Consider the following 25,364-nt stretch of genomic DNA (forward strand, 5'->3'; position numbering starts at 1 on the left):
TCAGAATCACCTGTAAGGCAAGCTCTGCATTAGCTGCAGTTAACATGCCCATGAATTTAATACCTCTTTCTCTTTAGGCAGTAATAATTGTGGTTACGGTGGCCTTCATTCAGGTACATCCTAAGAATCCTTAATTTTGCAGCATAGCTTTGCATCTCAGTTTATGGCCCATTTGAAGTAATCCTGCTTTTGTAACTTAGTTTTATGCTGCTCTCTCATAAGGAGTATCGCTCTGAAAAATCTTTGGAAGAGCTCAACAAACTAGTCCCCCCAGAATGTAACTGGTAAGTCATGCATAGCTATTCATTTTCTTCTAGTTCAGGTTGTGGGGAAGAAGCCAGATAACGAAGGCAACAATTCTGATGCTTGTGCATATAATGAATTGCTGATAACTGTCTTTGGATGGGTCATTTTATGGGTGTCCAGCTGGTAATAAGAACAGGAGTACTTGTGGCACCTGAGAGACTAACAAATTTATTTGAGCATAAGCTTTTGTGGGCTACAGCCCACTTCATATACCTCCCTCTTGTGACTTGCCCTGGTGTTCACAGTTGCAGGAATTCTCCTTTATCAGAGATGGCTGAAGTTCGTGTTTCGGTGCTTAAGTTCCTGGGTTTGAGCACTGGTGATTAGCATGGGGTTTATATGCGTGTAGCCAAAGGTGGCTTACACATGATCAAAGGGACGAGCTAGCTTCAGTCAATAAGATTGAGAGTCTAGCTACACCTGCAAATCAAATATTGGTTTCTGAGTTGTGCAATAAACAAATTTTTGCCAGTGAGCATATGGAAATAACCATCAATCCCAGGTTGGCATTTGTGCCCGATGGACTGAGAAATGATCCTACCGTATTTGTTAGGCTTCCCAACCCCCACTAATGTGCGCTGGGAGGGGAAGGGAAGTAGGATTTCTCGTCCTATTTATACAAATCTATCTTATTTCCATTTCCTTTTGGGTTTTTTTGGCCTTGTGACTGAATCCTTGAACTAATCCCCCCTGTACCATCTTTGCACCACTGCTATCTGTAATTCATATGTACTGAAGGCTGCTCTGAGTAGTACCAGCTGCCAGCGACCCCCACCCCCACCCCCAACCCAAAGGATAAATCCATCATCTAGAAATTCCTGAAGTGTAAGTGTAAGCCCAGACATTTCCCCTTTTCCTTGGATACAACTCCCCTAAACTGGAAGCTGGAGAGACTGGCAAAGGAGTCACTACAGCAAGTTTACACTATCTGATGATTCCCCAGTACAGGGGGAATCCCCCACTGGCCATATTTTCTGGCATTAGGGTACCTGTAGCTTGGGAGATCCACAAAAAGCAACACTAATGGACTGAAGGACCTGGCCCATTGGTGTGCATATTAGGGATTTGCATACACCCAAGTTGACACCTGTCTGCTGATGTGCATGTGCAAACACCCAATTTACATGCACATGCACGATATTGGGGCATAAATTAACCATATGTCAATACATGCATTCTTTGCACATGCTGAGTCTAAAAATGTTTCTCTGCATATGATATAGTTTGACTATATTTGTGTCCGTTATGTTGTATAGTGTATCAAATCTTATTGGTCTGACTGCTTTAGTGTTAAGGATCAACTTTCTAGATTACAAAAAGCCTTTTACTACTTATTGTGATGGGTTCGGTCACAGAGACCACCTTGGGACTGTCACCGATGTGCTGAGGTTTCCTCTGAGCCCATTTTCCCTGCCAGCTTGGACTCCAGAACCCTGTCTTGTTGAGCCAGACACTGTGTTGTTATCCTGCTGCAACACAGACCTAGTCTGGGCCATGCCCCCCAAAGCTGCAGACTTTAACCAAAAACTGCTCAGCAGGTCACCTATCTCCAGCACCCAGACACCCAGTTCCCAATGGGATCCAAACCTCAGATAAACCCATTTTACTCTGCATAAAGCATTATACAGGGTAAACTCATAAATGGTCTGCCCTCTATAGCACTGATAGAGAGATATGCACAGCTGTTTGCTCTCCCAGGTATTAATCACTGATTCTGGGTTCATCAATAAACAAGTGATTTTATTAATTATAAAAAGTAGGACTTAAGTGGTTTCAAGTAATAACAGACAGAACAAAGTAAGTTACCAAGCAAAATAAAACAAAACACGCAAGCCTAAGCCTAATACATTAAGAAACTGATTACAGGTAAATATCCCCCTTGGAGGTGTTCCAATATGCTTCTTTCACAGACTAGACTCCTTCCTAGTCTGGGCCCAATCCTGGTACAGTCCTTGTTAGTTCCAGCTTAGGTGGTAGCTAGGGGATTTCTCATGACTGGCAGCCACCTTTGTTTTGTTCCAACCCCTTTTATAGATTTGGCACAAGGCGGGAATCTTTTGTCTTTCTGGGTCCCCACCCCTCCTTCTAAATGGAAAAGCACCAGGTTTAAAATGGATTCCAGTATCATGTGACATGTTCACATGTCCTGTGATACCTCTAGTCTCCATTTCTCCAGGGCTGGCCCACACGTACTCTAGGAGGTTTGCAAGTAAACAAAGCCTTTTACAACCAATTGTCCTAGTCAATGGGAGCTATCAAGATTTTTAAACCACCATTAATGGTCAACACTTTGCATAATTAGAATAGGACCTTAGAGTTATACTTCATATTTCTAGCTTCAGATACAAGAATGATACATTCATACAAATAGGATGAATATATTCAGTAGGTTATAACCTTTGTAATGACGCCTTACAAGAGACCTTTTGCATAAAGCATATTCCAGTTGCATCATTTTCACATTCATAAAGCATATGGAGTGCAACGTTACACTTGTATCCTTGATAATCAGCTCTATCATGACCAATACAAATAAATGGTTCATGTTGAGGTTATAATTATTGTGTCAAAAACGAGGCCTGGCCTTTTCTACTTCAATGGTCTTAGAACTTTGTACCTTACAAATACTCTGGTTACCTTCGCCTATTTCCTCCAGTGAATTTCACAGAGTAGGCACCTAATCCTTTCAAAGGTGAACATTTATTACATCAACATGGAAAAACACAAACGGTAATTCTACCTTTAAACAGCTTGCCAAGTATGATGGTCTTTTGCATCTGCCTGTAAGCAGTCTTTGAAGTTCAAACAGCGGGAAAGCACTCCAATTCAGGATATTCAGGTTAAATGTACATTATTACTGAAATCTAAAGCTTCCATAATCCACCCATCTGTTTGTGCATTAAAACTAAATTCAGGGTAGGAATATAATCTTTTTTCCTCATTCTTAGTTAGATGATAAACTCTTATTTAGATTGGATCATCTCTGGGGCAAGGACCTGGTCCTTATATTTGCCTGGTATGCTGTTTGGCCTATTTAAATAGTATCATTTTCTCAATGTAATGCAGCATAAGGGAAGGAAAACTGCAGCATCTTCTCGCCCGAGACTTGGTCCCAGGAGACATTGTGTGTCTTTCTATGGGAGACAGGATTCCTGCAGATATCAGACTGATAGAGGTAAACACCAGCTCACACATAAATGATAACATTGGTTTGCTAGTCTATGTTGTTATAAAGGCTCTACACAAAGTTACATTTTTAATTAGGTTACAGACCTGTTGGTGGACGAATCCAGTTTTACTGGAGAAGCTGAGCCTTGCAGTAAGACTGATGACCCCTTACTGGAAGCTGGAGACCTAACAACACTGAGTAATGTTGTTTTCATGGGAACACTGGTGCGATATGGAAAGGGAAAAGTGAGTGCTATATACTCTCCATATCATCCACCTCTAGATAATAGCTAGAGAATCTTTTAAGTAAGGTCAGTATTTTGCATGATTCTCATTGCTATTTTCCTAATCCAGGGGATAGTTATCGGAACTGGCGAAAACTCACAGTTTGGAGAGGTGTTTAAATTGATGCAAGCGGAAGAGGTAAGGGACAAGAATTCTGTTTGTTTTGTTGGTACAGTGCTGTGTGGTACTGTCATGGGACCCAAGTCTCCGCATTGTTACTCAAATACTGGAGGTCAAATGGCTGTTTGTAGGTAGGGTGGTCATGAGCTTCAGGCATTGCAGTAGGATTTAAGAGAGCTGGGTTCAAGTCCCAGCTCTGCCACAAACTTTGAGACTTTGAGCATGTTACTTATTCTCTCTATGCCTCAGGTCCCCGTCTGTGAACTGTCTAATGCTTCTGTCTTGTCTTTTGAGATTATAAACTCTCTCTTTAATGGACATTTTTCTCTCACTATGTATATGATGTACAGTGCCTGCACAATAAGCCCCCGATCTAAGTTTAGGGTTGCTCCAGTGATGATAATTATGGCTGTATTTATTGTTACTGATTCTACTCGCACACCTCATTTTACATAACAGAAACCAATTTTGTTTTTTTCTCTTCACATTTCCAGACCCCTAAAACACCTCTACAGAAAAGCATGGATAAACTGGGGAAACAGCTTACCCTTTTCTCCTTTTGCATAATTGGTGAGTTTGCCCGAATGCTCTGTATAACCTATGATGCATTCCATTATGAATGTATTCCGGTGTACTTGGAGCAACTTTTTCAAAAGGGCCCTTTCACGTGGAGTGACTCAGTTTTTTGAGTGTCCAGCCTGCAATGCCTTGAGATGAAAGATATCTTGAAATCCCTCAGAGATCCTTAACTTCCATTTTTCAGCAGGCTTTTCCCCCCTTCTCCTAGGTTTAATAATGCTGATCGGCTGGTTGCAAGGAAAGCATCTTCTCAGTATGTTCACTATTGGAGTGAGGTGAGGATTGGAAAGAACTCTTTTATTATTACAGTGAAACACGTCCTGCTGAGTGGTTGCATTTAAGAGGTTGCTTGAGACAATGGAAGGGTCTTTTTTCTGGGGGGGGGGGAGGAAACTCGGTACTTGTGTTAGTCTCTTAATATGGGGCTTGGTTCTGCACAACAGAAGCCAATGGGAGTTCTGCTATTGATTTCAGTGAATATGGAATCTGACCTTACTATTCATTTAATGGGAAATGAAGGAACAAAAGAAAGCTGAAGGTTGTTTTTGTTTTTGTTTTGTTTTATTTTGGGGGGGGAAACAGACTGGTACGTTTAAGTGCATTATTTCACTAATGTCCGAATTCTGCCATGAACATATTTCCACTGAGCAGTGCCTTGGAAGACATCCACATAAGCGTAGCCTTCCTCGATCCCTGCCATAAAAGTCCTGCTAAGTGTTAGTAGGCAGCAATTTTAAAACAAACACAAGAAAGCACTTCTTCACACAATGTACAGTAAACCTGTAGAACTCATTGCCAGGGATGTTGTGAAGGCCAAAAGTATAACTGGGTTCAACAAAGAATTAGATAAGTTCATGGAGGATACGTTCATAAATGGCTATTTAGCCAAGATGGTCAGGGATACAACCCTGTGTTCTGGTTGTCCCTAAACCTCCAACTGCCAGAAGATGGGACTGGATGACGGGGGATGAACCATTCAAAATTGCCCTCTTCTGTTCATTTCCTCTGAAACATCTGGCACTGGCCACTGTCAAAGACAGGATACTGGCCTAGATAGACGATAGGTCTGACCCAATATGGCCATTTTTTTTATTCTTATGTCTATGCTATAAATTAAGAGGAATATTATATCTGCAAATATTAGCCCTTCTCTGACTTGTTTATAAAGCCAGGAATGTTACATTTGTGCCGGGCATATGGAAATACATGCACAACCCCTTAGTCAAATACTATAAACCAACTGTTTGAGTAATATTTGGAAAATGGATCCTTAAGTGTTGCCATAGCTCTAAGATTACTCATTATCTAGCACTGTGTGGAAATAAAAATATAGATGAAGGTTAACATGGAAGAAACTAAAGTAGTTTGGTTTCATACTCACAATGGCTAGGGGGACACTGATGACAAAGGAGAAAAAAAGTTTGTCAGCAATTCTTGACTCAGAATTTCAAAGGTGCTGAGACACAGAGCTCCAACTGGCTCCAGTTTGGGCTGAAACTTGGGATGTAGTAGACCCAGATAGTGTTCTGACCAATAGTTTATTGCCTATCCTGGGGTCTCTTGCTCGCATTTTTTTTTGAATTTTTTCCCCAAAGGTCTCCATTTCACTCTTTATCTGAATGAAAACAAATTTCAAAGTTTCAACATTTTCTGAAAAATGGAATTGTTGTTTTCTGGCCAGCCTTAGTACTAATCACCCCAGGAAACTGAGCCCACCCGAGTTGCCTGAATTCCGGGTGTCAAATTTCAGACAATTAAAATTGGTAGTCACTTTTGAAAATGTTTGCCTTATCTGATGTTTTAATCCTGAGTTAGTTTTTATGTTTAGTATAAACCTTTATTGCCTTATAACAGCAGATATCCTTTATGACCCATTCATACCTGCCTACAGAACAACAGAGGGTTATAAAATGATTGTCAGTATTTTCTCTGGAATAACTATGCATAGTGCCAGATGCCAGTCTGGTTTACTAGAGCTATGTCTACACTACCGCGGTAAGTTGACCTACGCTACACAACTCCAGCTACGTGAATAACGTAGCTGGTGTCAATGTACCTTAGGTCGAGTTATCACACGGTCTACACCCTGGGGGGTTGACAGGAGAAACTCTCCTGTCAACTTACCTTACTCTTCTCGTTGGGGGTAGAGTACAGGGGTCGACTGGAGAGTGATCAGCTGTCCATTTGGCGGGTCTTCACTAGACCCACTAAATCGACCGCCAGTGGATCGATCTCAGAGCATCGATCCTGGCTGTAGTGTAGACGTAACCTATGGCACCAAGAGATCCTTTGGGAGTCCAGGCTACTCAGAATAGAATTAACTCTCTCTGAGAATAGCTTTGATGCATCTAGGAGAGGAGGTCAGTGGGTATGATTGAACCATGCTGCCAAGCGAGGTTGAACCTTCATCTTCAGAGATTAAAAATCCCAAATTCCCAGATGTAAGGAAATGAACTATCCCTGGCAATGTTCAAAATTGTGCTCACTCTTCAGACTCATTTATGTGGAGGAAGATTATTGTACATATTTATATTGCATTATGTATTGGGAATTTGAGCTGTTAATATTCAACAGTCATGAGATTTCCATTCCAGACCGTCACATTCAAGAGGACATTCATGCCTTCTAGAAATGCTTATTTGCAATGTTTGAGTGTATGCTTGGGTGCAGCGCCTTGTGGTGTGACCCATTGTAACTGGAAACCTGTTCTTTTGCTATACTGCAACCCAGCCTGGCCGTGGCTGCCATCCCAGAGGGACTACCTATTGTGGTCACAGTGACGCTGGTGCTGGGCGTTCTAAGGATGGCCAAGAAAAGAGTGATTGTGAAGAAGCTACCCATAGTAGAAACTCTAGGTAAGGCTGATGGTGGTCGCATCCAAAAACAAAGCCATGTATTCATCTGTCCAGTCTATACAAATCTGCAACCAAATTGGCTACTAGCTTGCTTAGATAACCCAGCGGACTGTTATGACTTGAACCAAGGGCTGGAGCAACACAATAACCCAAATTCTTACAAATTGTCTCTCTCTTCCTCTTCACCCCCCACCATATTATTCATCCTCTTCCTTTATTCCCAAGGGCCACTAAAAGTGGCATACCAGGAACACAGCCAAGATCAAATGGCTAATGCGCTGTTGTCACCCTTTCTTTCCTTGGAATTGGCAGTCCTTGACCATCTCTTCTCTCCTCCTAAGACCTGCCTATCTTGCCCCTGCACCCAGGCCTCACCTCTTCACTTCCTTCCCACTCTGTTAGTCCATATGCTTCTCCTGTTCTGTACCTGGCTGGAAAGCGGCTGCTGCCCCTGCACTAGAGTAACTGGCACAATGGTATAGGCCAACTCCACTGCTGTTCTCCCCTGTCTACCTGCCCACCTCACTGATATTCCTCTGCCTTCTCTTCACAATGGCACCCCCAAAATCACTGTCTCCTAGTAGGTTCCCAGGCCCCATGGGTTAGTATGGAGCATTGCATGAAGGGAAATGAAAATTCCTCTATTGAGCACCACTCTCCATTCTGATGATGGAATGCATTTTAAGACTTTAAGTCTAGGACCACAAGGCACCATCATGCAGCTTCACATGGCTACTGTGGAGCCTTACCCTGCATTTATGACACAGATCTAACTCCCATTGACTGAGGAACATGGGACTGGAAGGGATTTCCTGGCTCTCTGAGTCCAGTCCCCGACTATCACAGGCAATCCTGCCTCGTAATCCCATTTATAAATTTATCAAGTTCCATCTTAAAACCAGTTAGGTGGTTTGCCCCCTGTACTTGCATTGAAAGGCTGTTCCAGTACCTCACTCCTCTGATGGTAAGAAACCTTCTAATTTCCAGCCTAAATTTTTATTCATGGCCAGTTTAGCCCCATTTGTTCTCCCACCAACATTGTCCTTAGCTTAAATAGCTCTTCTCTCTCCCTGGTGGTTTATCTCCCTGATATTGAAAGCAGTCGTGTTCCTTTTTGCCCTTGTTAGGACTCCAGGATCAGGGTCCCTGTTTGCTAAGCAGCAACAGAGTCCTCTCACCCTTATCTCTATCTTATCAGCACTGACTCTAACGCCAGGTCATGTGGAGCTGCCTGCCCCAACCCCATAAAGAATTGATTTGGATTCTAAAAGTGCCAGCCCGGAATGGGCCTTTTCAGCCAATAACTAGGAACTCTGGAAGAATGTCCAAGCATTACAAGGAGCAACATTCTCCTACTTGTTAATGACACAAGTCCACAAACCTTTTGTAAAGAACATATTTGTCCTTCATTCAACTTTTTATTTAATTCTGCAAATAATTAAATTCAGACTAATGAAAGATTAATGATTTGCTCTGCACTAATCCTTCAAAATTGCAATTAACTTAATCACAGGCCAATCTGCTTTCTTCTGTCTGGGTTCTTATACGGCCCTCGTCATCATCACCGTATCTGAGCTCAACCCATTTTGCTACCTCCTATGGAAATGATTCCGTTCATTTAAGTGACTAAAATTAGAGGACCTGATTTTCCTTTACATGAAAGCCTCTTTGTACTGCTGTAGCAGTGTAAACTGGCCTTAAAATGGGCATCAGGCTAATTCGCTCCCACTCTAAATCTGCTTTACATTGTCAGTGCAGTGCAAAGAGGCATTAGTGTAAATGAGAATCAGGTCCAGAATTTGTGTTGAATTGTATTGTATTTGTATTTAAATGTTTTATTATTTCCAAGCAGAGTTTGAATGTGGAATTGCCTCTGTATCTTCCCTAGGGACTCTTATGGCCCCCATTATTGTCATAACTAAGCACCTCAGCACGTTCAATGTATTTATCCTCACAACACCCCTGTGAGGTAGGGAACAGCTTTTATCCCCATTGTACAAATAGGGAATGGAGACACAGAGGGTGTGTCTATACTGCACCAAAACGCCCACAGATGGCCCGAATCAGCTGACACGGACTCGAGGGGCTTGGGCGGTGGGGCTACAAAATTGTTGTGTAGATGTCTGAGCTCAGACATCTACACTGCAATTTTATAGCCCAGGTCCTGCAAGCCTGAGTTAGCTGAGTCAAGCCAGCTGTGGGTGTTTTATTGCAGTGTAGACAAACCCTGTGAGGCTAAATGACTTGCCCAAGGTCACATAAAAGTTTTGTGGTGGAGCAGGGACTCCAACGCATCTTGACCCAAAACAAAAATTGTTGCCGTTGGGATCCCCCTCACTGCTGAGTGAGTCTTTGGGTGCCTGGGCACCCATTGTCTCACCATCTGTCTCAGGCTGCTGGGGTTTTATCTTTTATTCCCATATTTCCTCCCAGCTGGTCAGTAGCTGCTGCATTAGCACATGATCTTGCTGCTTCTGATCGCTTCCTCAGAAATTAATGCCTTCTCTGAATCATGCAACATGTGATATTCAAGAGCGATTCCAACAGCTGTCTTCTACCAGCTCCCAAACCCAAATCATATACATGGTAGTACAATGCCTTATCAAGCCACTGGAGAGGCACAGACATGTTTGCACTGGTTTTCTCTATAGTCCTTAATAAGGGGTTAGAAAATTCACCCAGATTTTGTATTTTGTTCTTTCTCTCACATAGGTCTTTGCCCAGTAAAGACTCATGTTTGTAACATACAAGTAACATGTTATAACATTTCTATGGCATCTAATCTAGTTGCTCATTTACACGTTGCATTAGTTCTGATAAAAAAAATTTTCTTCCCATCAGGTTGCTGCAATGTCATCTGTTCAGATAAGACAGGGACTTTGACAGCCAATGAGATGACAGTAACTCAGCTAGTAACCTCAGATGGATTCCAGGCAGAGGTATGGTCCATGAAATTATAGACTTCATAGTTCAAGCCCACAAGAGATTGCTCACATTTAATTTTGCATAGGTCCAGTCCCGGCTGTCCATCAGTCTCAGTTCTTTGCATGGTCAATTCCTATATAAGATGTTCTAAATGTACGTGTATTTATATTAGACTATGGGCTTATTCCTTGTGCATCTGAAATTCCTGCTGACATGAACGGGAGTGTGGGGTGTTGAAGGAATGCCGAATGAGGCCCCATAGTCACAGTAGCTGCTCACGCAAAATGAGCATGCTGTACTTGAAAGAGCCTGGTTGATGAAATCACATATGCTTTGCACACAAAGCTCCAAGCAATATCATGAGCGTAAACACAAATGTTAGAATATTTAGATGGTCCTGCCAGCAGTGCTAATGCTGCTGTTGGCATTTCTAGCAGAAACATTTTCAAATATTTACTAGCAGGTTGACTTGATGCGGTTTGGTTTGGTTTGGGTTTTTTTTTGTTTTGTTTTTTGTTTTTTGTTTTTTTTTTTTTTAAATAGCCATGGGGCCTGATTAGCTATGGCCTTGCATGTTGTCATCACACCAGTGCATAGTGGGTGTAAACTACCCACTACCATAAAAGACAGTGGCGAATCACACCTTCAGCGATCAATAATTATAAAACTGGAGCATAGGTTAGTATATTGTATTCCAGCTGGCAAATCTAATGTAGCTGCACCTAACTAAGAATTTGGCCCATTGACTGAACTGTACCCAAACTTTAAAGCCCATGATGATCAAATAGGATTGAAAGACGGCAAAGTGAGTTTTCTCATCCCTAGATAGTACCTGCACTTTGATTATTACAGTATTTGCAACCTTGGCTATAAATATTGCTTCCAGCAAAGCACATTAATCCCAGCATGCCTTGAAAATAGATCATAAATGTCCCCAGAGATGTTGTGATGTCTCAGGCAAAAATATTGATTGTCATGTATTTCAGCTAGACATTGGGAAATTTTATGTATGCACCTTCCAAATTTATTTTCCCCCAGGTGAGCGGGGTTGGATACAGTGAGAAAGGAAGTGTGTGTCTGTTACCATCAAAGGAAGTTATTAAGGAATTTTCCAATATCTCAGTAGGAAAGCTAGTGGAGGTAAGTAGAAAATATGAATCAAACTACTCCATTTTCACTCAATTATAATTTATGATGCTCTCCTTGTATGATGAATGTTACTGAAATTGCACTTTTATTGACTCTAATTGAACATGTCCTTGCTATAGCAAGAGGACCTAAAGAAGGGTTTTGTGCAGTTACTATATAAGACATGACAATGGTTTATAGCAGGTGACAATCATCAGAAGTATCTAGGGAGAAGCCAGAAACATTGGCTTGCAGAAATGCTTTGCAGTTTTGGATAAGAGTTTATGCAGTGGTGATGCATAGAACAAGGAGCAACTAACTTTATTAGTTTTTGTTTGCATAGAGTAGCTGCAATTCCAAAATACAGCCAGCTGGTTAGGCAGAATCTTCATTGATTTCAGAAGGTACTGGGGATCTGATTTTCATAGATGCGCATGTGCAATTTTTACCACTAATTTTGCACACGCAATTGTATGTGGAAATCGGATACTTGCATATGCAAATAGCCTGAACTGGAACCTCAGATGTAATTGCCTTTCAGTTTTGGGAAAGGGTTGATCCAAACCCACCCCTCAGATTTATATTGCATGTTAGAGCCACAATTAGAAGGGACTAGTCTTTCCAGGTCGGATTTGTAGAGCTGATTCAAAGAGGGGGAAATCATGAAAACATAGTCCAACATTTGCATGTTCATTTTTCAAAATTTGACATATCTAAATGTTAGAAGAGAAACAGGCGGACCCGAGGCGGATTGAGTAGATGGGCTTCTTTATTGCGATACTTGTTCCCCTCGACCTAATTGTCGAGTAACCACTGAATTAGTTACAGCACACTCCTTTTATCTAACTTAGTATATAAATACCTACATTTACTACAATGCCTCCAAAACCCTTATTGAGTAATATGAACACCCATACCAGGAATATAATTATTCCTGCCCCTATTTACTGTTTACAACATTAAGCATATCCTACAGACATTTTTACTTTGAAGATACATTTCTTTGCAGTAATTGTAGCCACAAGTTTCCCCTAATCAGCAGTTTGCAGGGAAGGAAGGAAGGGGCCATGACCCCGAGCTCGTTTATGTAGCTGGGAAAGGAAGGGAGAGGGAGATAACACTGCTTTACCCAAAAGGTATCCTTTAGATCCCCACATTCCTTACGCAGCTGCAACGCTTATCAATCCTTAACACAGAGAAGGGAAGGGAGAGGGGTAGCACTTTATCTATCCAGCAAAGAGACAATGCCTGCCCGTGCCTTCCTCCCTAATACCATGCTAGCAGTTACCCAGGTCTTTACTTAACCCTTACATACCCCAACATTCAATATTTTTACCAGTTCTATTGATTTGGAAGCTCCTCAAACTGGTGGAAAAGTACAAGAGGCATCTTGTGAAATTGCTGGTATTTTGATCCAAAATATTATGCGATGGCTGTGCCACTGAACTTGACCCTTAGCCCTCAGATTCAACCTTGATGCCAAATTCTGACCTTGGGTTTTAACCTATCCTGGGTCTGGATCCCACCTCCTTAGTTTAGCTCACCTTCACATGAACAGGAAGCTGTCACAATGCAGCCATTCTAGCTCTGCAATATCTTACCAGTTAATTAGAGGGAGATATGTAATGTATAATATTTTATATAAAAATAATGTATGCAAATCACTTTTAGGCTGGCTGTGTAGCTAATAATGCTATTATCAGAAAAAATACTATGATGGGCCAACCAACGGAGGGAGCCCTTATTGCTCTTGCAATGAAGGTAGGGTTTCTTATATTTGTTTGTCTTTTGCAGATTTCTTCAAGCTAGGGTCAGGTTCTGTGTAGGTAGCTAAAATAATAGCTCCCTTATAAGAGCTGGGGAGAAAGAGAATATGATCCTTTAGTAACCCAGAAACTTGCAAAATAAACTGAATTCACTGGACACTATCTATTGTAGTCAGTAATTGAACAGACTGACTTCAGATTCTTCTTGCTTCTTTTTGGTCCTTCTTGCAAGAATCTTTGTCCCCTCTACCCCAGCTCACATACACACGTATCTACACCTGCTGCCACAGGTAAATACCTTCACAGAGCATTTCCATGCTATAGCCATAATGGTTTTACTTGGCTGGTTTGTGTAGTTACACTGCACAATGGATTTCTTTTGGGCTGAAGTCAGACTCCTTTCCATTGTCCTGCGGACACCAGTGAGGAAACAGCAGACAAATGAACAAACACAAGCCAAATTAGAAGTCATGGCATAGGGTTTTCTTGTATTTTTGTCATCTGTTACTTCCTTACCTTTTTTTCCTACAGTTGTGAAAAACAAAGAACTCTATTGATTGTTCTATTGACCTTCCTGTGCAGAGTGCAAAATACTGTCCACCACAAATAATGGGCCTGATTTAGCACTGCATTGCACCTCATGTAGTCACTTTCACCTATGTGAATACTACCAATGTGATTTGGAAAAGTACCAGAGCCGAGTGATTGATATTTTTTTTTTTTTTAAAAACAAAGTGGTCAAAACCAGAGTGGCAGGAAACAGACCCCAAAATGGAACCTTTGGAATATAGGAACGTCAGTGTGGGGCACGGCTTACTTGACTACATGATATTCAGCGTGTTAAATATGAATCAAATGTGTCACAATTTGGACAGAATGTATTTTTCAATTGAATTATTTTTCAAGTTGTCAGCTCCCTAGAGGAACACTCCCTGAGGGGGCTTTTTGTAGTTTAGTTCCTTTCTGAGCTGAGGCTATAAGAAATAAATGAAATCACTGCCCATTATTTGCAATCTTCCTCTTTTTCGAAGGGTGGAATGTGTACGAATCAACAGAACGATGGTCCTGTAATTAAAGCACAAGACTGGGAGTCAGGAATTTTGGGTTCTAGTCTGAGCTTTGACACAGACTTGAGAAAGTTACATAGGCCTAAATGTTCATAAATGTCCATTAATTTCTGAGTGCCCAGATTAAGACACAAAGGCACTGAATTTCATGGTTGAACATCCACAACTTCAGATGAAGTCAATGAGCATCATGGCTACTCATCACTTCTGAAAATTGGACTTTTCATAAATTCCAAGGCCAGAAGGGACTATTGGGATCTTCTGGTCTGACTTTCTGCGTAGCCATAGAACTTCCACAAAATAATTCCCAGCACAGAGCTTTTAGACAAACCTCCCGACAGGCTTAAAGTATATCAAATTAGGCAGCCCAGATAAGCAAAATCTTCTGAAACTGTGCCTTAATCTCTCTCTTTGCTTCTCTGTCCTCATCTGTAAAACACTACTGCATAAAGTCATGTGATCACTGTTTAATGTTGGTAACTCACTGTACGTAAAAGTGCTATACAGGGCATGTGCAAAAACTGGCATTGTTTTGTATTACAGTGATGTTCTTAATTTCCTTATTTTAGATGGAATTAAGTGATAGAAAAGATCTTTATATAAGAAAGAAGGAAATTCCATTTAGCTCAGAGCAAAAGTGGATGGCAGTAAAATGCATGCTGAAAAATCAGGTACAACAATAGTTATATAGACTGGTTTCATGTTTCCTATCTTGTATGTGAATATCAATGGAAATGAAGTTTCTTAGGCAGCAGCCATACAAAGGGTTTCAGACACAGGTATATGGTGTTCATAAATTACATCATAATTTTCAAAAGCCACCATTTCAAAGACATTTTGTTTTGACATTGTGGATAGCACTGAAAAAACCAGGATGAGATTTCAGAGAAAATTTTTGAGAAAAATTCATCCTGTTTTGCAAACAGCTGTAAAACTAATTAAAAAATAAAATAAGTGTTAATGATTTTTTTGCACCAAAATTTCAATGGGAAAAAATGGACAACATTTCCGAGAAACTGCCTCCTTTGTTTCCCTGCCTGCTTTAATTTGTCTGAGTTAATTTTATTCTCTAGTTTAAAAAAAAAAAAAACCACACTTTTTCACTACCAGGGTCACTCAGATTCATTCCACATAAATGCTACATTCTATAAGAGGCATGTGTCCATGTGTTTTATGGGATAGATGATGGCACACACAAGGGAACCTGCACATCTCGGATTCAAAGCGTTTAACGTTGTCAATATTTTTTTAATGACGTAGCTTGTCTCCTTATTTTAAAGGGGCAGGAAGATGTTTATTTTATGAAGGGAGTCTTTAAAGAAGTTATTCAGTATTGTACCATGTTCAACAATGGTGGCATCCCACTGCCTCTCACGCCACAGCTGAAAGCCTCCTACGTCCAGGAAGAGAGAAGAATGGGATCTCTTGGTCTGCGGGGTCAGTTACTATTGCATCCTTTTAAGCTTATCCTAACTATATGTTTTCCAATAATAGTAATAATAATTAATAATAACTCTTTGCTTCTCTAGTGCCTCATGCACAAGTTGCAGGAGTAGGATGATGCTTTATATAGCAGCAGCAAAATACGTTTCAGTGAGAACAACCCCCCATTTTCTCCCTGTGGAATTCTTCTCCATCTAGCAATAATCGGGCATCTGCCAGTGTCCTTGCTGTCTCTAAAAGTACTGTCCAGGAGAGGATCTGGACCACTGTAAAAAGCATCAGGTGCAAATTGTTCTTGCATAATGGAACATAAAAGGATCAATCACTTGGCCTTTACTCATGTTCGTCATCCCAAGGAAGGGCCGGGTGTTTGTTTTAGGGAAATTGGCACAGATTGGGAGCTAGGAATTCCTGATTTCCAGGCCCAACTCTGGTAGTGACTCTCTGTGTCTTGAGTCAAGTCACAGCACCTACCTGCTTCAGATTTCACATGTAAAATGAATGCAAGAATACTTGCTGTATTTAACACTAAGGAGTGTTTGGGGGGATTGTTGTTGTCATTACTCATATGAGTAACAGCAGAAGGATCAGGCCTGATTTTTTTTTTTTTTATATTTTTATATTTTCCCCTCTGTTTCCAAGAGCCTTGTCCTGAATATGTTGGCTGCTCATTTTCTCATAAAAATCTTTATTTATTGGTGGTTTATATCAGTAAAATGCAAAGGAACTGTACACAACCACTGGAAGGTGTGAAAAATTTTCCTCGATGAACAATTGCAATTGTCTGAGACATAGGTTAATGCTGTCACTAACAAACTGAACACTGTACCTTGCATAGTCTGTTCTGGAGCCAGGTTTTGGTCAGAGAAGCTATTTCAACAGCAACAAAAAGCACATTTGGAAATGATGCCTGGAAGCCAGTGGGAATCTTGCCTTTGCAAAGACTCTGCATAGTCTGTGAGTGGATTTCAGGACTTAGCCCTGTGGGCCTGCTGCTGCCCCATTTGCAGTCCCTCCCATCAATTTCACTGGGAATGGGATCTGGCCCTATATTTCAGCGTCGAGTTTTTTACAAGTGAAGTTGGTTGGGGTTTTTTGTTTTTTTTTTTTATATTAGGGAAATATCTAGCCCTCAGTTTGACTCTTGCTTCATATCAACGTATGTCCCACAGACAGACTATATAGAATCCGAGATATGTGGAAGGAGCCTCAAGAGGTCATCTAGTCCATCCTCCTGTGGTGAGGCAGGACCAAGTATATCTAGACTATCCCTGCCAGGTGTTTGTCTAACCTGTTCTTAAAAACCTCCAATGAAAGGGATTCCATAGCCTCCTTTGGAGCCTTATTCCAGTACTTAACTATCCTGAGAGAGAGTTTTTTTTCTGATCTCTAACCTAGATCTTCCCTGCTTCAAACAAAGCCAATTACTTCTTGTCCTACGGTGGACATGGAGAACAATTGAGCACCGTTGTCTTTATAGCAACCTTTTAGAGGTTTGAAGACCGTTATCAGGTCCATTCTGCCCCTTGGCCTTCTCTTGTATATACATTTATAAGTATTTTTGAATATTTATAAATTTCACAAGTTACAAAAAACAAATGACACAGGACCATCACCATGATCTCACAATATGAATCTTTAATTACTACCCTGCAGAAAAGTGATTGGCCCAAGCAGCTGATGTGGAGCTTGTGATGGGTTAGAAAGATCATTTAAAACACTTTCATACACACATCTGATAAAGTATTCTGAAAGTTACATCTGTAAATCAATGTAGTAAATTCAAGAACTATAGAATTTAGATTTTTAGATGCAAATTACAACATCTAAATGTTTGCGGCCTTGTCTACCTGGAAAGTTGCATGGGCTTAACTAAAGGTATGATTTTTAACTGATTTTAGTTCAACTGATGCAAGCCTCTGGGTAGACATTTATTTTAATTTAAGTGTGGCTTATTTTGGTTTAGCTCCAGTCAATCAGCCTGGTCTAAGCACAAGTTTTAATTAAATCGGTGCACCTCTGTGTGTAGGCACTCTTTTACCAATGATGGTAAATTTACAGACTCAGTCTGAATCAAGAAACAGAGTTTTAAACCAAGAGAAGAGAATCCGTACACAAGTTGCACTGGTATAAGTAAACCAGTCCAATTAAGCCCAGAAAAATTTGTGACTAGACATGGCCTAACTACCTGATTTTCAGCTGCAAAAGTGGAAGTCTGATTAAGAATCTTTGAAAATGTAATATGGATTCTTATATGGAAATTAATGAAGAATAACTTGGTCCTTTGCCCCCTCTCTCTCTTTAGTACTTGCACTAGCTTCAGGTCCAGAACTTGGCAGACTAACATTTTTAGGGCTGGTTGGAATAATTGACCCCCCAAGAGCCGGAGTTAAAGAAGCAGTTCAACTCCTCTTTGAGTCTGGTGTATCCGTGAAGATGATAACTGGAGATGCCTTGGAAACTGCCATGGCTATCGGTAACAATTAGCTATTTTCCCGCATTTTGCATTGTCTGTCTGTCTGTCTGTCTGTCTGTGTCTGTCAGACCAACACCAAATCTTATATATTGACCTTAGTAAGATAAATGTAGCCCATTTACCTTTCCTTTTCATTTCATAGACTCATAGAATATTAGGGTTGGAAGAGACCTCAGGAGGTCATCCAGCCCAAACCCCTGCTCAGAGCAGGACCAACCCCAACTTAGTCATCCCAGCCTGGGCTTTGTCAAGCCGGGCCTTAAAAACCTCTAAGGATGGAGATTCCATCACCTCCCTAGGTAATCCATTCCAGTGCTTCACCACCCTCCTAGTGAAACAGTTTTTCCTAATATCCAACCTAGACCTCCCCCACTGAAACTTGAGACCATTGCTCCTTGTTCTGTCATCTGCCACCACTGACAACAGCCTAGCTTCATCCTCTTTGGAACCCCCCTTCAGGCAGTTGAAGGCTGCTATCAAATCTCCCCTCACTCTTCTCTTCTGCAGACTAAATAAGCCCAGTTCCTTCAGCCTCTCCTTGTAAGTCATGTGCCCCAGCCCCCTAATAATTTTATTGCCCTCCGTTGGACTCTCTCCAATTTGTCCACATCCTTTCTGTAAATGGGGGCCCAAAACTGGATGCAATACTCCAGATGTGGCTTCACCAGTGCTGAATAGAGGGAAATAATCACTTCCCTCGATCTGCTGGCAATGCTCCTACTAATGCAGTCCAATATGCTGTTAGCCTTCTTGGCAACAAGGGCACACTGTTGACTCGTATCCAGATTCTCATTCACTGTAATCCCCAGGCCGCTTAGCCAGTTAGTCCCCAGCCAGTAGCAGTGCATGGGATTCTTCCATCGCAAGTGCAAGACTCTGCACTTATCCTCACTGAACCTCATCAGATTTCTTTTAGCCCAATCCTCCAATTTGTCTAGGTCACTCTGGACCCTATCCCTACTCTCCAGCGTATCTACCTCTGCTCCAGTTTAGTGTCATCCGTGAACTTGCTGAGGGTGGAATCCATCCCATCATCCAGATCATTAACCATTTGTTGCAGTAGATTCCTTGAGTTCCAGATGTGACATTATACAGTAGTTCACTTTGTCCGGCTATGTTGGAAGGAGGACAGGAGACGCTGGGTGTGGTTTAATTAGGTTGCAACTTTATTCCTAAATGTCTGGGAGTACCTGGCAGATAAAATTGTACAGTGCAGATAATTCCATGATCATTTACATATACCTGGGGAGCTGCTGGGAGCCTTCCCCTGTACCCATCCTGGTCCCCAACCAACCTGCTTCTGGGACTTCACACCCCTTGAATAAGAGTTAAAGAGGGGGGCTTTAAAGGGGGACAGTATTGGCTTCTTGCTGTACCAGTCCTAGGAGCCCTGAACTCCCATTGTTCCCAATCCTTTAAAGAATACCTCCTTTAAATCCTTTTCCAATCCATTTGATCAGATCATTTTATCCATTCCCGTTGGAATACCTGTACTGAACATCTACCCCAGCTTACATAATGAGTTGTGATATCGTAGCCTAACCCCTTTCATTTTTTGCCCCCCACTAAACTCTCAGCCCACTGTAAGGAAAGCAAAGAAACCCACCTCCCCTTGGCCAATCTGGCAATGATGGAAACATTCCTTCCCATTCCCCCGAGAAAAGAATGACTAGCATAATGCCCCCATAGCAGGTTGTGACAAAACCTAGTATTTCAAATACTTCCATGGGTGGGAGGGTGGATGCTGCTCGGCCTGGCCCAGGTGAAAATAGGTCTTGTACTGCTCAGATGTGGGCAGAAATAGTCCCCTTCTCTTCCAGTCACCTGGTGGGAAGCATGGGTCAGCACCCCCATGCTGACTTGGTGCGGAACTGCCTTCATGTAGCAGATAACTGGCTCTCTAGCTGCCTTTACAGGGACAACAAACCGTTTCCGACAAGCTACACAAATGTCCCCGCCGCTTAATGTGTGATGAAGTCATTTTGCTGGTTCACTGAAACAAATCTAGTTAACCCTAGTGATCTAATTACAGAAGCAGTATGGATCCATTTCCAGCAAGATAAAATGCACTAGAGCGGCAATATAAATGATGTAAAGTTACTGCTGATACCCTTAAACAAATGAGAAAAATGTCATCGCTGGGATTAATGTCTCTTTTAATATCACATGCAAACATCTCTGTATATCCAATTATTACATTTAGGGTTTTCAAATCGCCATTAGAAATAAACCATGCAAGCAGCAGAAACTGGACGAACAAATCCTCAGATGGTGTCAATTTTCATTGCTCTAACTATAATCACTGGAAATTTGCTGATTGACAGCAGCTGAGGGTCTGGCCCAGTGACCTCATACTTAGCCAAGTGTGATTCTTTTCTGCTTCCTGTATGTTCAGGAAATGAATCCATTGCAAAGTCCATGGCAGAGGCTTTTAAACACCACCTTGTTTTCACCCAAAGAAAACGATTAGAAGGAGACTCTGCAAATGGAAACACATGAAGTATCCTGTTCTCTCTGAAGGTTATTCCCCTGCAAAACTAAATTACCCTCCGTGGAAATGCATCGTAATATTGCACCCAGTTCTGTTCATCTAACTCTTCATTCATGCAAAATTCCCAATGAGTAAGAAGTGCATGATTGACGCATTAGAGACCTAGAAAGAGAATTTTTGTCCCATGCCTCCATAGGTGACACCAGCTCATAGTCATTTTCTGTGACCCTCTTAAATGGGGTCTTTGGTTTCAAATCAGAAAATAATTAGCCACTCCTGGTGATGATGGACTGCTCTTACATTGGGTTTTCTGTGCAGGACGGAATATTGGACTCAACAATGGGAAACTGAAAGCCATGTCTGGAGAAGAGCTGGACCATATGGCAGAGTCAGAGTTATCATCTGCAGTCAAAAATGTAATGCTGTTTAAACTGTTTCCCATAGTGCTGTAGGATTCCACTTAAAATAGCATCAGTCTCATGACTTTTTTTTTTTTTTCCTTTTCATCATCCAGGTTTCTGTTTTCTTCAGAACAAGTCCAAAGCACAAGCTAAAAATCATAAAGGTACAGATTGCCTCCCAACACTGTTATATGGAATGGAAACCGAAACTAGGGCACTGATCCTGTTCCAGCCCATGTCACTGGTGGGTCTCCTGCTGAATAGGACTGTGCTCTTTGAAAGGAGTCAATGCAATAGAGCTATGATTACATGGGCAACTTAATATCTACAAAAGTGGAAGTATCCACTGCTCCTGTTGATGTCAGCTGAAATAATGGGGGCTGTGCACTTCTGGAATCCAGCCCCTAACTGAATAGAATATCTCAATTATTTCTCCCTGCGCTACCCATGGTACTTTGTGCAGCTCTGGGCTGCTAAAGTCCATATTCCCATCTGAGATATGCAACCCTCCTTCTGCAATGGAATATAAATTACAAACGTTGTCACTGGACATAGTTTATTTTCACATTGAGAGCCCATCCTAGTGGCATTGAATTTATTCATCTCTCCATTTCCACAGGCTTTGCAAAGCACTGGTGCCATTGTGGGAATGACAGGGGATGGGGTCAATGATGCAGTGGCCCTAAAATCTGCTGATATTGGGGTAGCAATGGGACAAGCAGGCACAGATGTCAGCAAGGAGGCTGCCAACATGATACTGGTGGATGATGACTTCTCAACAATAATGTAGGTTGCGCTTCGGATACTTTCTTGACATTGCATGCAATGAGTTTCTATGTGACTAGCATTGAAAATATGTCAAAGGCCAGATCCTTAGCTGATGCAAATCTGCATGCAAGCCATGGAGTTATGCAAATTTACAGCCACTGCAGGTCTAGCCCATTGTGTCTTTGGAGGCACATATGGAGGATTACGTCCACCATACCTAGCTCCATTCAGCTTGCCTCACCTAGGAAGCTTATAGGAAGGACTCCTGCAGCTTGTAATGCCCTGCGGCTCACAAGAACAGAGCCAGCAGAGTGGTCAGAATGACATAAATATGCCTCATGTACACTTATGTCCATGTACCAAAACAGAATGAACAGATCTCATCTCAGGCTTCCTAGTTCTGACAGCATCCCTTTAATCCAACGGTTGTATGGATATCTCTGTCATGTTAGAATGGATATCTCTTGCCTGTTAGAATTGTCCTAAACTGGTATTTGGACTTCCATTGAAATGAAAGGGAAGGGGAGAGTATAAACTAAGAGGCTGTTTTCTTGTCTATAAAGTTTCTTAGGTGATTACTAGGTTAGATATGAAATATCATGAATACCCATTGGTTTATAAATTGCCACATCTCTCCTTTCCAGGAATGCCATAGAGGAGGGAAAGGGAATATTTTACAATATAAAAAATTTTGTCCGGTTTCAGCTTAGCACGTAAGTACACATTTCCTGAAGCTCCAGTGATGGGCAGCTTTTTGGCTAGGCTGGATGAAGTAATGTTGTGGTGTTCCTGCTCCATCTGTTTGCAGGAGCATTTCAGCACTGAGCTTAATCACTCTGTCGACAGTGTTCAATTTACCAAATCCACTCAACGCCATGCAGATCTTGTGGATCAACATTATAATGGATGGACCCCCGGCTCAAAGGTAATGAAATTACACAATGAGCCAAAATTAGCCTTGGAGAAAAGTGATGCAACTCTATCGACTTGAAAGGCATTAACAAGGCTTTAACAAAAGTTGTCATGGTCGGGTGCTGGGCCTCTTGCCCTTAACTGTCTTGAGGTGGAATCTCCCAAATTCTTCCACCCTTAGACTGGGAGTGGATCCACTACCCTGTGTACACCCACCACCTATCACATGCAGGTTCAGCTGGGTTTTGGTCATCTGGGTTTCTTACCTGCGGCAACCTGTGTCCAGTAATGTAGCACCCAACAGCTTTTTAAAAACAAAATATTTTTATTTAGTAAGTCTTAATGCCTTGTAATCCCTGGTCTTGTGACTGAATCTACCTGTGGGACGGTGTATAGAGATTGTCAGCTCCTCCTCTGTTAATCCAGCACAACATCTTACAAGTCAAAAACATAAATCACATGTTGGGGCACAAATCAGTAACTCCTTACCAGACACCCCTACATTCATCCCGCCCATCCTGAACAGGATTGAGGCATGATGACACCATAGAGGAACTAGCACTAATGTTCTCGTTCTTTGTACCTTCAGCGACTAAGCTAGAGATTTCAGCTTCCAGGGCTCTGTCGGTTTCCTCGCACAGCACTAAAAATTTAGAACACGTGTAACATATCTATATCTAAACATGTTGTTTTATTTGATGACAGCTTGGGAGTTGAACCAGTTGACAAAGATGCCATCAAACAACCCCCTCGAAATATTACGGATACAATTCTCAGCAGAGCATTGATCCTGAAAATCTTTATGTCTGCTATAATTATCATCAGTGGGACCCTCTTTGTCTTTTGGAAAGAGGTGAGATAAATATTTAATCCCATCTTGTTTGCACTGACATGGAGCACAATTCATCACATTTTAAGGACAATTTTCTCAGAAGGTAGAATGTCCAGTGGAGAGGACTTGGGACAACAAGTCAAGAAACTTGGCTCTGCCACTAACTAGCTGTGCAGTCTCTTCACCTTTCAGTATCTGAGTTTCCCTCTTATAATATGAAGATAAGAATGTTTAACCTCCTTTCAAAAGTTCATTGAGGTCTAGAGATTAAAAATACTATGTACATATCAGGTACTACAAATACTATTATTAAGTATTTCAAGAAGTACATTTTGCTGCAGGGTTTTAGCTTCTGACTTTTTATGCCACAAAATTCAGCTACAATGTAATCTCTAGTTTTGTTTGCAAGCCTTTGCAATTGTGTCCTTTAGAAAGCCAAATATTAAGGACTTTATACATTTGATTGCTTCACTGGAGTATTTGTACCTGAGTAAAATCACCATAAACCACACAAGTATCAGTAATTACCCTTTTCAAGGGAAATGTCAGGCTACAAACTGATTGTGATGCCCAGGTTCAGTAATATTAGGTTAATCACAATTACTGAGAAACTTAAAATTTCAGCACTTGACCCCAAAATGAGAGACCTCTATTATGATGCTGGATTTGGAATACATTGTATCTGTATAGTAGCACATCAATAATAATTGCTAATTAGACATAATGTGCAAATAAATTCTCTAAAGGACTTTTGGCTAAATTCACCACTGGTCAAAGATTTTAAAGTATTTGAAGATTTGATCGTAAAACATAAATACTGGTAGTGGGGAGTTAGTCCCAATTCCTCAATGGTATTTAGGCACCTGTCATTGAAATCTGAGGTTAGGGCTAGTTGCAGTGTCTGGAACTACTGTTCTCTCTCTTTATAATTATTGTTTGTTTCTTTTTAAACAAAGTGGCTATTATTAGACTAAAGTGCTGTGTTAACACACTTTTATAAGGTCCAAACTTTTTTTAATAATTTTGAATTTTACATGTTTCCAGATGCCAGAAAGTGGCACATCTCCCAGGACCACAACAATGACTTTTACTTGTTTTGTGTTCTTTGACCTCTTCAATGCCCTGACATGTCGTTCTCAGGTGAGAGAGACAATGGCCTTGTCAGCATTGTCTTTAAATAGCAGCCTAAATGTACGCTTCACATTAGCGGTATCTAAATATTCTGAATAGGAAGTGGCACGTTTTCTTTGCTGTAACTGAAAAAAGTTCAGGTTTTATCCTATTAACCAATTAAGTTTTATAACAGTAACGATTAAGCAATTTACAACAAAGATTCACATATAAACGAGAGGCTGAAAGATTTGACATTTCATTATTATTTTCCACCCCCCAGACAAAGTTGATCTTTGAGATAGGCTTTTGCCGAAACCGCATGTTCTTATATTCTGTGCTGGGGTCACTGTTGGGGCAGATGGCTGTCATTTACATCCCGCCGTTACAAAAGATCTTCCTCACGGAGAATTTAGGTGCATTAGGTAAGTTATTAGGGAAATAGCAATCATCTTGTGGTCTTAAGCTATTTAAGAGGAATATGAGATTTGCCCGATCAGATTAGACCTCTGTGCCATCTTGTGCAGCTCTCATTGTTCCATGATGACTCAGAAGAAGGTGGGGAAACAGTGCAGCTGGCCAGTTGTATTATGTCGCACATTGCTGTGGAGGAGGAAAATTCTTCCCTCCAGGCAGTCAGTTTGATTTGATCTTATTTCTGGTTGCATAGGTTATAAATGTTTTTGTTCGTGCCGTTATCCAACGCCCCTCACATTCCAGACAAAATAGCTG

General features: G+C 41.3%; 1 protein-coding gene across 2 annotated transcripts in view; it reads left to right on the top strand.

The window, feature by feature from the left end:
* ATP2C2 (ATPase secretory pathway Ca2+ transporting 2) overlaps nt 1–25,364 on the top strand; it is a 43,048-nt gene that overhangs the window by 16,654 nt on the left and 1,030 nt on the right. Inside the window, exons 5-26 of one of the 2 annotated variants that reach the window (XM_038368775.1) lie at nt 78–113; nt 223–284; nt 3,373–3,481; nt 3,571–3,720; nt 3,829–3,897; nt 4,374–4,449; nt 4,667–4,733; nt 7,189–7,313; nt 10,155–10,252; nt 11,277–11,378; nt 13,038–13,127; nt 14,769–14,870; nt 15,480–15,636; nt 17,948–18,118; nt 20,928–21,025; nt 21,124–21,174; nt 21,630–21,796; nt 22,423–22,491; nt 22,587–22,703; nt 23,396–23,543; nt 24,567–24,662; nt 24,916–25,057. In XM_038368775.1, the coding sequence (XP_038224703.1) occupies nt 78–113; nt 223–284; nt 3,373–3,481; nt 3,571–3,720; nt 3,829–3,897; nt 4,374–4,449; nt 4,667–4,733; nt 7,189–7,313; nt 10,155–10,252; nt 11,277–11,378; nt 13,038–13,127; nt 14,769–14,870; nt 15,480–15,636; nt 17,948–18,118; nt 20,928–21,025; nt 21,124–21,174; nt 21,630–21,796; nt 22,423–22,491; nt 22,587–22,703; nt 23,396–23,543; nt 24,567–24,662; nt 24,916–25,057 (2,302 nt within the window). The remainder of the gene's footprint in view (nt 1–77; nt 114–222; nt 285–3,372; nt 3,482–3,570; nt 3,721–3,828; nt 3,898–4,373; nt 4,450–4,666; nt 4,734–7,188; nt 7,314–10,154; nt 10,253–11,276; nt 11,379–13,037; nt 13,128–14,768; nt 14,871–15,479; nt 15,637–17,947; nt 18,119–20,927; nt 21,026–21,123; nt 21,175–21,629; nt 21,797–22,422; nt 22,492–22,586; nt 22,704–23,395; nt 23,544–24,566; nt 24,663–24,915; nt 25,058–25,364) is intronic. The other variant, XM_038368776.1, reaches the window with a different exon arrangement.

This window comes from Dermochelys coriacea, chromosome 12 (genome assembly GCF_009764565.3).
Source record: "Dermochelys coriacea isolate rDerCor1 chromosome 12, rDerCor1.pri.v4, whole genome shotgun sequence".
Classification (NCBI taxonomy): domain Eukaryota; kingdom Metazoa; phylum Chordata; order Testudines; family Dermochelyidae; genus Dermochelys; species Dermochelys coriacea.